The sequence below is a fragment of the Camponotus vicinus genome, unplaced genomic scaffold, assembly GCF_025532165.1.
Source record: "Camponotus vicinus isolate PSW18456_S1 unplaced genomic scaffold, iyCamVici1.0 SCAF_11, whole genome shotgun sequence".
Classification (NCBI taxonomy): domain Eukaryota; kingdom Metazoa; phylum Arthropoda; class Insecta; order Hymenoptera; family Formicidae; genus Camponotus; species Camponotus vicinus.
Window position 1 is genome coordinate 10,847,067 of NW_028141947.1, and position 15,070 is coordinate 10,862,136.

A 15,070-nucleotide genomic window follows, 5' to 3' on the forward strand; every position below is an offset into this window, starting at 1 on the left:
AAATTGAAAATATTTCCTTCATAGTAAGCGTTTCCGTGCAAATTATATATTTATATCGTACATATATTATTGGTCCACGAGATGTATATTATTATATATTAACTACTTTCTTTTAAAAGATTCCAGGCAAAAATTTCTACGATTTCTCGAACCAGCGAACTTTTACAGCAGGATGTCAGCATGAAACATGTCGGCGATAGTAAAGCGTAATCGAAGTGATGCGTAACATATAACTGTGCTGAGCAACCTGTCCTCTATCACTCGCGTTCCACTGACCCACTGCACTTCGGCCTTAGATACATTGCATAGAGTGTATAATATTGCTTGCTGTACAAGATGTTTCGCCACATCAGTTACCTTGTTAACGACAGATTCTTCCGTGACGATTTTTCCGTGGAAAAGATTTTAAGAAAAAATTTAATCTGTACAATTTAATTCGATAAAAAAGTAACATAGTAATAATCCAGTAATAATCTAATTTAAGATTTCATTGTCAAGATACTTAATCATTAATGTCTTAATTATTACTGCTCCGTATAAATGAGCTAGTGATTATGTTGTATTGCTAATCGTATATTAATTCTAGCGGTTTACATAAATTGCACTGTGATATTACCGTTATAGAATGTAGTTTCGCTAACATCGATAATATTCTGGAACGTTGATAGCAACGTTCACCGATGCCTAAAGTAAAGTTAAATACACCTTCTATTCATGAGGCACAAGCGGAAAGGAGCAATGCACTGTGTTCGATGCATTAAATTTCATACATTCCGATGTTCGTAAAGAGTGATCTAATTAAGATGACTTCTTAATCTACCTTGCAATTATTGCGCTCGGAATACTAGAATTTAATCAACAACATCCTAAGTACACTTCAATTATGAATCGCAGGTGGAAACTGCAAATTATATCGAAACATGCTTCTAATAAGAGTGGTATTTCTATGCCATTATATATTTAGATTCGGTAACTGACTGTTTAACATTTTTCACTGTTAATACTTCCGCAAAATATGAAAAATGATAGATATTATCTTTTTCTTTCACGAAAACAAAAGTTATAGTAAAGGAAAGTGTACTATTGAAAATAAAGGTATGTAAAGTATCTCAGGAAGTGTTTTCACACAACACATACATATAGTTTCATATTTTTAATTAAAAATTAAAAAATTTCGAGAAGAGAATGTAATCTGATTAAGTTTTCATGAAGAGTAAAAGTAAGCACAAATTAATTAATTAATTAAAAGATTTACTTATAGATTTAAATCAAACAAACAATGGTAAACCAAGAAATGTATATGTATACGTTTACAATTTTCACTAACTATATGTAGCTTACGATGAGATAGTCGTAGGTCAGAGAGATAGTCTAGATAGCTGCACGAAATGTTCCAATTAAAAATATCCTTTTTCTCAATTAAAAATTTTTTGGAAAATCTAAAGAGCATTTTACAACAAAAATATCGACGCTTTTAAACATACATTACTTTCAAATCAAGTGACTTATTTTGAAATCAAAATGACATTTTTCTTGAAACATTATAATTAAGAATAAAGCAAGAATTATATCGGCAAACTTGATCTCTCTTGTCAGGAGAAAATCGATTAAACTTCAAAGTAAATACTCATTATAAGAGTTATAAGAATCTTCATAAAATCATGAAAATATCGGGAAAAAATTAATTAATAGAGAAATGATTGCAACGATTTTAATACAGTTATAATAAAAAGATTGAATTTATTTCTTGCCGGCGCAACTTTGAAAAAATTTAACATAAAGTACGGTATCGCGATCTTAATCGACTACACAGTATGAAGTAAGAATGTAAGATAATAAACTATGTGATTTAGTTTGCTCGTTATTCATCAAGATAACAAGAAGATACGTCGACTATATAATGAGAATTAGCTACTCGACCTTGCGCGCAACGCTAATTATGCACGCTCCTTGAACGTGGCAAGAGTTATGGTATGATACGGTAGCTCTCACTTTAATCATAAACATTTAATCATAAACATGATATAATATCTCTCTCTCTATACTGCTTTGTTATTAATACTAGGAATCACTGAGAAGGCAAAAATATTGTTTTAACGCAGATGCAGATTAAACTTTTAATATTAAAAATTTTTGGCTATGGAATCTTTTCAAACAATTAACAATATTGTATTTTTCAATAAATTTTATCTCGATTTTGTATCAATAGAAACGTAATTTATGTATAAAATCATAATAATTTTACTAAGGAAATATCTTTTTAGAATTTTTAGATGATTGATAAGAAAAAATGTATGATTAATATTGTCAAGATGTTACGTATTAAAATCCTGTTTTCAATTTTTCTTTACACACATACAATTTTTCTATTTTATTATACATATATTATGTATTAAAAATTTATAGAGATGAATATATATAAAATATTCCTAAAACAATTTACATATGTCTCACCTCGTATGGAACATTAAATTTAACGACTTGACATTTAATTTATATTCTAACACTAATAAACACTGCATATGATTAGTTTCAACAACATCCCATACAGCATATATCTCTAAAAGACATCTAAAAAATGACTTAAACTCTTATCATCGTCGAAATATCTTTAAGATATCTTTTGGCCTTTTCTGTATTGTTTGAAATATAACTTACAATTTCACAATTCCCTCTTTACAACTGTAAAATAAGATATGGGAATTTTGTTTCATTATAAAGTCATCTATTGGCATTTATTGTTGAAATCAATAATAATAAAATATAATTTGAAAGCAGTAAAATGAATTTTAAAAACATTCAATAAATTATCGTATCATATATCATTTGTAAAATAACAAGGAAATTGATATAAATTTAAATATTTTTTTAACTCGAACTCTCTCCACTCTCCTATTTAGAGAAATTATTTATCTTGTATCATCTATTTTCCTTCGACTTTTATTTCTCTCCGATGAACGACTAATTCAAGTGATACTCAAGTTAGCTAAATATTTCGTGGCTATCAATTAACGCTAAATTGACTATCTTTACAGAATAAGGAGTAATTAAGACAGCTGACGAGTGAACAATGGCAATTTAGAATTCATGCTGCAACCTTGTTTCGGTCTGATTCTCGGCATGAATTCTACGTATACTTAATAATAAGTTAGTCGGTTTCACGGCGGTTAAAAATCATGGCTTATAATAAATTAACTGGATTACCAGTCCGAAAATTATGTAAGAGTGAGTCTCGCCGTTGTTTAACATTTACGTTCAAAATTAATAATTAGCACTTTAAAGTTTAAATGACTAACGTAATAAAGACATCAATGGCGTAATAAAAAAATCAAGGTAAAAGTACATGTATAGAAGAGCTGATGCCGAAATTTTGAAGCGCAATAGATTTTTAATTTCAATGTCAAACTTATCGAAACTGTCTATCATTAATCATCGTATTATATAAAAAATGCAGTACTCACCATGCCTGAGTTTTCCCTTCTTAGATATTAGGAAGGATAACGGCCTCGGCACTTTTTCAGTACAAATATTGTCACTGTTGTCAGTCCTCAAACCAAAAAGAGCGTTCCTGCCGACTTTCATGTACTGCCTGCCCATCGCCTTCGGGGATCCCGTCCCGAACAAGGATGTGATAAACTTCATTTTCGATTTTTGATTGATTCACGAATCGTGCAAAAAAATAATTCTCTTGAGCTCGTTGATCGGTAAAAAAACTCGATCTTATTCAAAAAAACACTGATAGGATAGTTCTACATCAAGTTCGAATCAATCACGTCACTTATATTTAACTTAATTTTTAGTGGCTGTCTGCAATTTATTAATAATGTTTCTCAAAAATAATATATTTAATAATGTTTATTAATCATATCTTTTTCCAGAAGCGACTGTTAATGATCTCCGACAGTCGGTCTTCGATTGATGATAAACCATTAATCTCAATCGAATAAAAGTGGTTTAGATAATCCAGAGCTAGACGGCTAATTAATCGCTTTACGCTCTGATTGGTGATTGAAAGCGCGTCAATCCAGGATTGCGTCTGCAGAGGATCATCATTATCATCATCATCATCATCATCATTATCATCTGGCGCCACTCTGCCGAGCATTGTCGTCACTGTGAGTGCGTACCTGCGTCGTCATTATCATCGTTATTATCAATATCGCCTCGTCGTCGTGTTGATAGCGCGGTTTCGACAGGTACCACCACACCACGTGTCTCTTGCGTTCGTATTACGCACTGGACTTTCACGCCTGGTCCAGGTGGGACGCGCGTTGCCTCGGCTTCACTTTCACTTGTCGTGATCTCGTCGTTGATCCTTCATTCTTGGTTTTTGCCTGAAATGCGAAACCAAATCGAGATTAAAAAGAGAAGGTAGAAGCGAAAAAGAAATCGGCCAAGTTAATCGCGACCGAAAAAATACAACGAAGAGCAAGTCATGATATACATGTTTCGCGACGTAACTAACTGTTTGCCATCGAATACGCATTGCGTAAATGCAAAGTATGCATTTATGAAAATTTTGGTCGTGCGATTTCATTATGTCAATTTTAAAATTGTTCGAAAATTTATTTATGGAAACACATTGCTAAATTTGTATTTTTGCATAGGTATAATTTATTAGTCGTATTTCTCTTATGGACATTATAATAAGAATCAGCACTATAATTAAAATCAATTTCTTAGAAACGCGATGTTATATTAAATTATGTATATAAAATATTGTTTATTTCAACTCTAAATTATATTTAATGTTACATTAGAGATTTATTTCTGATTTTGTATGACTATTTATCAATGACTATTGATAATTGCAAACAATGTTGTCACTTTGTACATTTATTATATGACATAAAGATGCAATGAGGTCAGCATGAGAGGTAGAAGGTATAGCACTAAGTAAATATTAGTCAACAAAAAAGAGAAGTTTAATTTTCTTAGAAATCCATGTGTGCAAAAAAGGCGATCAACAATATCAAAGATCAGGGAACGAAGTGCATCTTTATAAAAATAATGCACGCAAATAAATATCACATACAATAGAAAAAATAGGACAATTATAATCATACGATTCGTTCGTAAAATACATATATTTAAATGCAAATATTTTTAATATGTTTATATGTGCAAATGTTTAACAGTTCTTAGAAATTTAACAGAAAAAGCTTTGGTTTCTTGCTTTAATTACATATTATATGATTATATAATATTATATAATTCTCGATTTTGAGGAGATCATACAGCTCTTTTAAGTTAAATTTAAAAAAAAAGATTATCATATAAATATATTCATAAAAAATATAATTAATAACAAAATTTTTTATATTTTATTTCTCGACTATTTTAAATAACTAAAAATAAAATATGTTGTACTTTGAAATTTAATTGCGAAATGTGTTTAATTATGTAATGTTTAAAAACTCTTTGATTAAAAGTACAAGAATACTACTAGTTTCTAAGAAATAAATTATTTATATAAATTATTTATTAGAACGTACGATCTGATACATATATAATCATTTAAGATCTTTTATATCGTGTCATATCGTTTTATATAGTACTAATCGTTTTGTGACATACAAATGCCACGTTATATTAAATGATACCTGTTGAAACAGTCAATTAAGCAATTATATTGCTGACGCACACAATCGTCACAAACACTGTTTTATATTTATTATTATTTTATTTATAAAACACTTTCGCGATCAATTGCTGCGATTATAAAAACAAGATCAAATTAAAAATACGTCAATATAATAAAAACATCACATGTCAAATGAACGATACTTTAATCCTTACATGTGCGTAATATCGGAACCGCATAAATATAATATCCATGTTTCAGCAGAATAGCTTTTCTTCCTTGTTTATTTTCACGCAAGATACATTGCATAACTTAATTATAACTTGAATTTTAAAAGAATCAAAGTCAATTAAAAATAATTACTTGAAGGAATCGACGTTTCTCGAACGCCAAAATCAAATGTATCGCACGACACAATAAATAAAGATATCTCTTTATACTTTTACGTGACCTAAGATCTCTGACATGTAATTTAAACAGACGAGTGACGTTAAGAACGACCATGTGTAAAAATACAAAGTTTATTCCTTCATGTTTATCCACCTTTTTCGTACGATTTTGGGAAAAAACTGAGAACAGATCAATTAAAATAAATGTATGTAGAACTAATTTGTCTTTCGACAATATATACATATGTAAATGTAAAGACTTAGTAAGAATTACATTTCCAGTAAGAATAAACGAGAACGAAATCTGGTTATACTTCGACACTCATCAATACGTTGATATAACAATCATATAACAATGAAAACTATTTATTATTTTGGTTTTGTATTCTTATATGCAATATTTCATTATTTTTACGTTCGCTTCACTTTATTGTACTTTTTCAAGAGACATAAACTAGTGTAATATCTACATTAAAAGAGAGAAAAAATTAATATTGAGTCTTGTTATATATATCTCCGGATTATGTTGTAGAGATAAATATAATTCTACGTAGAAAAGATTAAAATACGTATTTATATACGTTGAACGAAATGCAAATCGTTTTTTTCAATCAAAATCAGTTAAAAGTTGCTTGTTTTATTAGCTTCATTATCTCAATATTTTGAATTTAAAATTAATATTAAAATTTTTTATTGATTCTCAGCAAAATTAGTATGTAGAAAAAATATTAATGAACAAACACGAGCATGTTGCGAAATTAAGACATACTTCTTGAGGGCATGGAATGTTATTAGCTTTAAATATTACACACAACCTGTATTAGAACTCGCATACTTTCTCTCAATTATAAATTGTTTGGCGAATTTTAAGTCGGTTTCTTCGCAGCAAAAAAATTGAATTTACATTCTCTTTTTTATAATATTTCAACATTTATCCGTGAAATTATCAATCAAATATATAAAGAAAGAATGTTAATTAAAGAGTCGCCGAAATTTACATAAAATTAATTAGCGCGTCTGCCTGGAATTTTTTCGAAAAGTGGTTCTTGTATAGCAAATACAATGACGCAGGTATAATCATTACTAAATCACTAAAACAACCTGTAAGAGCAACCTCTAGGCAATGGTTTCTCGAAATAGAAACAGGATTTAAATGACATTAGGACTTTTTTACCAACTTTAAAAAGATAAAATAAAAAGGTAAAGACTAGTTCGTCTTCTCAGGTTTAATTTCTACTACCAAATATGGTCAGTCATAATTTAACATTTGATTGTGATATTTTCGAGCAAAATATCTTACATATACAGAATCCCTAATTGCAATACCGTTCACAAAATTTAATAAATTAAATGAGAGTCCCATTGAATTGCTCCAAGGTCTCTAGAAAAGTGGTTAATGATCACACGTACGCATCTGCTAATACAAATGCGATTGCATTGGAGCGTTTCGGATATGCCTCGCATGAAATTATTTGCCGTTCTTTTTCTCTTTCTCTTTAAGGCGTATATATGTATGTGCGTACACACTTAGAAAATGATACGCACAATCTTACGACTGCGACTTTCTGCCTCGTTTGCAAGGGCGATCGGCAACGATACTTTCGGTACTTTTACTCGCCACTGTCTCTTATTGCTTAATTCACCGTTATAACAACACATGCGCATTGTTCAGCTGGTCCTACCACTTTCGCAGCTCAACGATAGTAAGCCAGATAGGCCGATATCTCTCTCGTTTATCTCCGCGAATTTACATTTATATGATATATCGTAATTTTTTACTTCTATTATAATCTGTATTTTGTGCCTCGCAGATGTAACGAGCGCAATAATGTCACAGATGTGATAGAATGTATGATACCTTACACTCAGCGGATTCATTATTTTAAATAATAACGCACAGATAGAGGAAGCCACGCGAGAGTGATTCCACACGGACTATGTAAGAAATCCCGTTTTCTTTTATTTAAATGCGTATGTATGAAATGCGTATTTATCCTTGCTTAACATACCGTCACGACTGTCATTTATAATCGACGCTTACACGGCAAAACACATGGATATTTTGCGATGATAGCGTGCAGTTCAAACTGATCAAACTTGTATTTCCGCCTATTGACGAATACATAGTTACACGTGTCGATATGTGTGTTAGCCTTAATTGCTGATCTCATTATCTTAATCATAGTTGCTACTCAATGATGACGTCGGTAGTATTTTTAATGCAATCTTTCCAATCAAGAATCAAGGAACAAGGTAGTCTCTCATTAAATATTACATAGAAAAATGTAAATATGTTACTAGAAAGTGAAGCAAGTAGAATTTCTATCTTTAGAATTTTAACCTTCGTAGGTGTTAGCAAGTGTACGTGTAAATAATTTGCATAAAATATTATACACTTGCTTTTCGCATACGTCTTCTATATGAATCAAATTTGATTGATATATCTGCGAAACTGCGATCTTTATTATTACATAATGATGGATATATTAAGAAGCTTGTTTTCCGCAAACATCGTATGTGATTGATATGTCTCTCTGTAATTACAAAGATCTATTATTATGTAATAATAGGATATTACAGAAATTTGATTTTTCTGCAAGTATTCGATATGAATCGCACGTGGAATATGTGGTATTGATATATCTGCGCGACTAAAGATCTATTATTATCTCCATATCATCTCTATTTCTGCCTCATTAATCTTTCCAGCTAAGATTAAAGACTCTTTATTCATATTGCATCTTTCTCCACCGTCGCTCTCTACCTCTCTTTTCTTCTTTCTCATAGCCAGACCTATTTCAATTTCTTTTCTTCGCAATCAAGTAATGGTAATGACCTCAAACACGATGATCTTTCTAACTCGCGATAGCGAAAAGGAAGTCTGATAGCTGCCTTTCCATTCGCGAATACAAGCAAGAGTAAACACATACATAACGCACCGCTTCCGTTATTGCGTGCACGGACGTTAAAACTAGATCAAGCTTTCACGACCTCTCGACATTACCGAAAGAAGTGAAACCACCCCGAGTGATGCGTACCGCGATGCCATCCGTTATGCCAAACTTGACTGACCGAGCACGCAATGAAACGCACAATCGACGGCTCCTCGACGAGACGCATCGCGAAACTTTCGCCAACAGATCGGGTATCAAGGAAACGCAACCTAGTAAATCATCGTTCTTTTCTGACAAACGTCCTTGCGGGATTTAATTCCAGTTACGTAATACGTGCTCGTTTGTGCTCATTGCTGTTTATATGCGATCCCTCACTCCTTTGTGATTTCAAGAACACTCTATGTCGCAAAAAATCTTACAAAATGTCCGATATCTATTTTATTTTACCTTATTTTAATATTTACTTTATTTTCTTTTTATCTATAAATTCGCTTCATTTCATTCATACTCAAATTTTCGAGATTAATAGATTTATGCAATTTCTGTTGTGCGTACGCTCTTAGTTTATTAGTTATATATTATTTCAGATCAATGACGTGAATGAGAATAATTAGTGATGCGGAATATTTTCCATAATTATGTACGTTTTTTTGCAGCGCATTCTTTTGCTCTTGCATTCTTAAACTATTTCTTCTGCATGTAATAAATGGCTTGTTTCCAGTGAATCGACGTAAATTATTTTATTAATAAAATAAAAACGTTTTTCTGAAATTACATTTAAATATTATTCAGTATCTATGTGTGAGGCTTACGATCGATATGTATAACACTCTTTTTTGCTAGATGGATAAAATACATCGATATAGAATATAGATAAAATACGTTTTTGCAGTGCACTTTTGCATTCTTGAATTATTCCTTCAGCATAATAAATGGCTTGTTTTCAGTGAATATAACGTAAATTATTTTATTAGTATTAATAAAATAAAAACGTTTTTTTAATTACAAATATTATTCGGTATCCACGTGTGAGATTTACGATATGTAGAGAGCCTAAGATGAATCACAAAAAAGTCCCGGACTTGCTTTTATTCGAAGAGTATTTATAGAAAAAAACCTTGAATGGGAATTACTAAAATTATATAAAAATTATATAAAAATTATATAAAAAAATTAATATTCTAAATTTGGAAATCAGGTTACTTATTGTTTCAGTTTTACGGACAATAATACGGGTCTTTGTCTTTTCGATCATAATTGGATTACTTCTTAATCATATGCAATCATAATTGGTTTGCTTTAATTACATCATTTTTCCATAAAGAACTGCAACCGCGCGTTTAATTGCCATCGATAATCAGCCGCTTCAGAAGACTTAAAAGTCTTTCGACTTATCAACTAATAAGCATGCCAATTAAATGTAAATATTTACTTTATATATCATTAGATAATTCGGATTTTGTTAAAAATAATTACTATTAAAATTACAAACTTTGTTAATATACAAATTTATTATTTATTATTTTATAATTTATAATTTTCTTTATAAACAAAAGAATATCAATTAAACTTAAAGAAAAGAATATTAATTAGTTGCAATTTTTAATATATTAACATTGTTTTAAATATATTTAATATATTTGCATTAATATATTTAAATGTTTTAAATATATTTAATATATTTACATTAATATATTTAAATGTTTTAAATATATTTAAATTATATTTAATATATTTACATTTACTTATGCATATTTTTAAAAATGTCTGCTGTAAATAACAAATATTGTGTCTTGTATTATCAAATAAAATTTTATCGGATATAAAACTTTTATTAAAGACGCAATAAATTTTTTTTCAAGCTTGATATTTATTTATCTCATTTTTCGATATATTCACATTTTGAATATATCTGTTGAGTCTATATACCCGACATATTCGCATCTTGAATATATCTGTTGATTCTATAATATATGCAAATATATCTGTTGATTCTATATACTGTGTAAAGACGGTATCATACTTCAAAGAAGTCGAATAGAAGTAGAAACAAATACAATAATAACATCTTATTTTCTCTCGGAAAATATCTTTCCTTTTATATTCATCGAAATTTTTGAATTAATGAATACAGAAGCGCATATATTAATACATTTTATTTGCTTTGGATTAAAATACTATTGGCAATATCAACAATATTTGCCAATCTTTTTAATTTACAATGGAAGTTGGTGTAGTATGGAATGGACTCGAAAAATTGAGCAAAAATTATTACGAGCGCATAATCGCGTCTGAAATGTGCTCGTACCGGTCTCTTTCGTGCTGACGTTAAGCTGCTTTCTCGCAGTTTCTTCAAATTTCGAAATGATCCGTGCCGGCCGTATTAACTTGAAAAGAGCGGCGATCGCTAAGGAGGAACTTTCCATTTCTTCCTTAGCGTGAAAAGCATCGCGCAATTCCGGTAATTAAATGTTAAAGTAATCTGCTCGCGAACCGAAACCCTCGATATGGAAACCGTTACCTCGATGCATCCGCGTAAGTGAATGCACCGAGACAACGTATACAAAAATTGCGGATAGGTAGTATATAGATTGCAACAATTGCAGCACCATATTGTCAGACGCAATTCCTCTCTGTATACGATAATCGATGAATTTTTTGCTGCGTATTATTCAATTGTGCGATAACAATTACATTAACGAGTGTCATTCGCTGCTGGATAATCTTTTTTCGCGGGATTTCTGGAATTATTCTACGACAACAACTCGTTTGCTGCGTGGATAATGATATAGCACTACGACACGTATGAGCAATACAAGGTAAAGAGGAAAATAATGATTACTCCTTCCGCATTACCGAAGAGTCCGAGAAGAGGAGAGTGCTTCAACCGCTTTACGTTACCGCAAAATGAGTCGGACACGATGCAACAATTTGACATTTTTCCGGAAGATCTAACATATAATTCAAAGATTCCGAAATAATACGCATATTTGAAATTATTCGCTATATTATATCCGAATTAAAAATATCGTACAAAATCCTAAAAGATCTTTTTTTAAAAAAGTCGTTATTTATTGATGCGAAACTTTGAACTATCGTTACTTTGCAACACTTTGAACTGAATAGATTTTTTGCAGTTAGGTCAATACATATCATACCCATTAACATTTCCTCAGCGACAATAAAAGACGCGATAAAAAGTTTATCTACGTCCATAATTTCGGTAATATCGGTAATCGTCCTGATAATATGTTTTCGACGGTACTGAGTTGCAGATAATAACATTGCAGCGACAAAATAAATAAAATAATGTGAAGTATCATGCAAGAATACCATTAAAAAGATAAACACGGTAAAAAGTCGCATGAAAGTTATCACCGAAAAGTCATCGCAAGGCAGACGTCAATCGATGAATACAAAAAAAATAAATCATTTCATCTCATTTATGTTAAAATATATTTTAATTTTCATTAAATAACAAAAACTATAGATTATTTCTATATTATATCATAAAAATATTCTATATTATATCATAAAAACGCTCGATAAATTCGAGAAGTTAGAGAAACTGGATTTGCGAATCGAAAAACTGCATAATTCAGATATTCGACAAATTTTTAAAAAATTAAAAGAAAATGGCATAAGAGCCAATGCGCGGTAGTTGGAGCGCAGAGAAGCAACAACACTTCTTTCTTTTTTCAATATTAGTTTATTAAAAAACACATTATAATAACAAAAAGCGAACATTTCGGATCATCTTTTGATCCTTCTTCAGCGCGATGTTAACAATATATATTACAGATAGTGACGCGTTACATTAAACGAATTTGTTCTCGACGTGTAGATGACTCTAAATTGCATCCCGCGGAGGTCTAGTAAGCGCTCTGCTTCCAACAGTCAATTAAATATACTATAATTATGCTATGCGACGTCACAGCAGATCTTACAAATCGAGAGAGTAAAAATAATAAAATAAATACCGAAAGATATTACACGTGAATAAGCTTTTTTGCTTAAATTAATAGTTAGAAGCATGGCTCACCAGATTCCGCGCTTTTTACAATTAATAATATAGTATGCCGCTATGCGCCCCATGTCAATTCGAGATTCGATGACGAATATATAAATAACGAAACTATATAAATATGTCCTCGGTTGTCAGGACGTAAACATGGACTCCTAAGGACATGCGCAGTTAACTCAACGATAACAAACATACCGACGTGTGAACGAACGCCTCATATTTTCGATAAATTATCGATTATTGTCGCAAATGTATGATGCAAGCCCTCTGTATCACTCTGCAAGTTCAAGCTACTTTTTTGGCGCTTGATAAACAGCATTTCAGAGACAAGCCCAACGAGGATTCCCTGTCCAAAGTCTCAGATTCTTCCCAATTAAAATCATGACCGAATTCCAGTCTGTGATTAGTTATAATCGAAGGTTGTGACGTATTTCGTCGAATGTGATTTCGGTGTTCAGAAATTCGTTTTTTTAACTGTCTGCTAGTTTGGCCGACATATGACGCATCGCAATCATTGCACGAGTCTTTATACACCACATTGTTACACGAGTCTTTTGGCATTATGTCTTTATGGACCTTGACAAAATTACGAAGTTTATTTAAGCCAAAATAAGAAACTCCCGTATCATGATTACGAAGAACTCGCTTAAATTGTCACTATCTGTAATATATATTGTTAACATCGCGCTGAAGAAGGATCAAAAGATGATCCGAAATGTTCGCTTTTTGTTATTATAATGTGTTTTTTAATAAACTAGAGCAATACAAAGCGCGCGCTTTGCGCGCGCCATTTGTTCTTTTGCATTATACATTTTAAATAATATATGCATAATGTATCATCTTCTTTTTAATTTTTTCACTTTTCTCTTCGGACAAACTGTCGCACGAACTGTCAGAATTTGTAATAACCACGAACAACAGCAACACAAATGACAGCTGCTCACAACACGAATTGAGCGCAATAAAAGAACCAATCGGCATCGCGGAAAAGAGGCAACAATACACTTCGAGACTTTCGAGTATCGACATAACATGCCTTTTTTAGAAAAGGACTAATATTGAAAAAAGAAAGAAGTGTTGTTGCTTCTCTGCGCTCCAACTACCGCGCGTTGGCTCTTATGCCATTTCCTTTTAATTTTTTGATTACTTGAGCCAAATCTTTAATTATTAAATTTAAATTTTTCAAAGTTTCTCTTTTACTTCTGAACGACGTATGTATCGATATGTCAAATCATTGATCCTGCTAATCCGAACACTTGATCGACAAAATATCTATTCTTCAAGGACTCGTATCCTATCGCTCCTAACATAAGTAGTGCACGAGAAATCGGTCAGTGTGTAAACTTCGCGACTGCATCCGTTAACATAAAGTAATACGTTTACTTTTAATATGCATGTTAATATAATCTCAATCTTCTACGGACGATAAATCACACTGAACTTTTTTGCAAGGAAGATCTCCCAATGTATTACGCGTAATTATTGTTGCTAATTTATCCTCTATGAGCTTAAGTGTGTCAAGATGCATGTATCCAGGTCAGGAATAGTGGTCGCTGTTGCATGTGTTATAATCCGAAGATTTGCGATAATCCCAATTAAGATGAGCAATAAATATATAACAATTTGCATGTAGATATGTGTAGCACTAATAATTTTTTATAAACTCTCATACACATTTCAACAAATTTTTTATTATGTTATATTTTTATGCAAATTCTATTCCCAAAATCTAAGTCTTTTATAAGTACTTTTTCATAGATAGATTTCTTATTATAGAAATTTCTCTTTCTATATTTTGAAATATTTTTAATTTTCTAATTTTTAAAAAATTAGATTTAATTTTAATTTTCTTAAAACACACACGTAAAAATTCAAATTTTACGGCTTAGATTACACTAAAAATAAATATGAACAAAAAATATTATTGAAATGATGAGATTCACTAAAATCAATATACAATAAATTGGTAGAAATCGGCAGATTTAATCATAAATATGCGATCATACGCAGTGTATAATAGCGAGATTTGCACGCACGAGTGATACCGGTATCTCTCAAGAAAAAATGCGTTCGATAAATGTCACGGAACCTAAATAATCTTGTTAATCTTTGAAATATTATTCGAAATTAACTTAAAGATAAAATTGACTGAAAATTTGCTATTTTTTTTCGCTTACTT

The 15,070-nt window shown here is 31.0% G+C and overlaps 1 protein-coding gene across 2 annotated transcripts in view; it reads right to left on the reverse strand.

Moving 5' to 3' along the window:
* Dsb (scavenger receptor class B member debris buster) overlaps positions 1–15,070 on the reverse strand; it is a 42,038-nt gene that overhangs the window by 25,789 nt on the left and 1,179 nt on the right. The window contains exons 1-2 of one of the 2 annotated variants that reach the window (XM_083081235.1): positions 11,724–11,933; positions 3,462–4,334 (exon numbers count right to left, since the gene is read on the reverse strand). In XM_083081235.1, the coding sequence (XP_082937361.1) occupies positions 3,462–3,642 (181 nt within the window). In that variant the 5' untranslated portion in view covers positions 3,643–4,334; positions 11,724–11,933. Of the gene's footprint in view, positions 1–3,461; positions 4,335–11,723; positions 11,934–15,070 lie in introns of those variants that run through there. The other variant, XM_083081234.1, reaches the window with a different exon arrangement.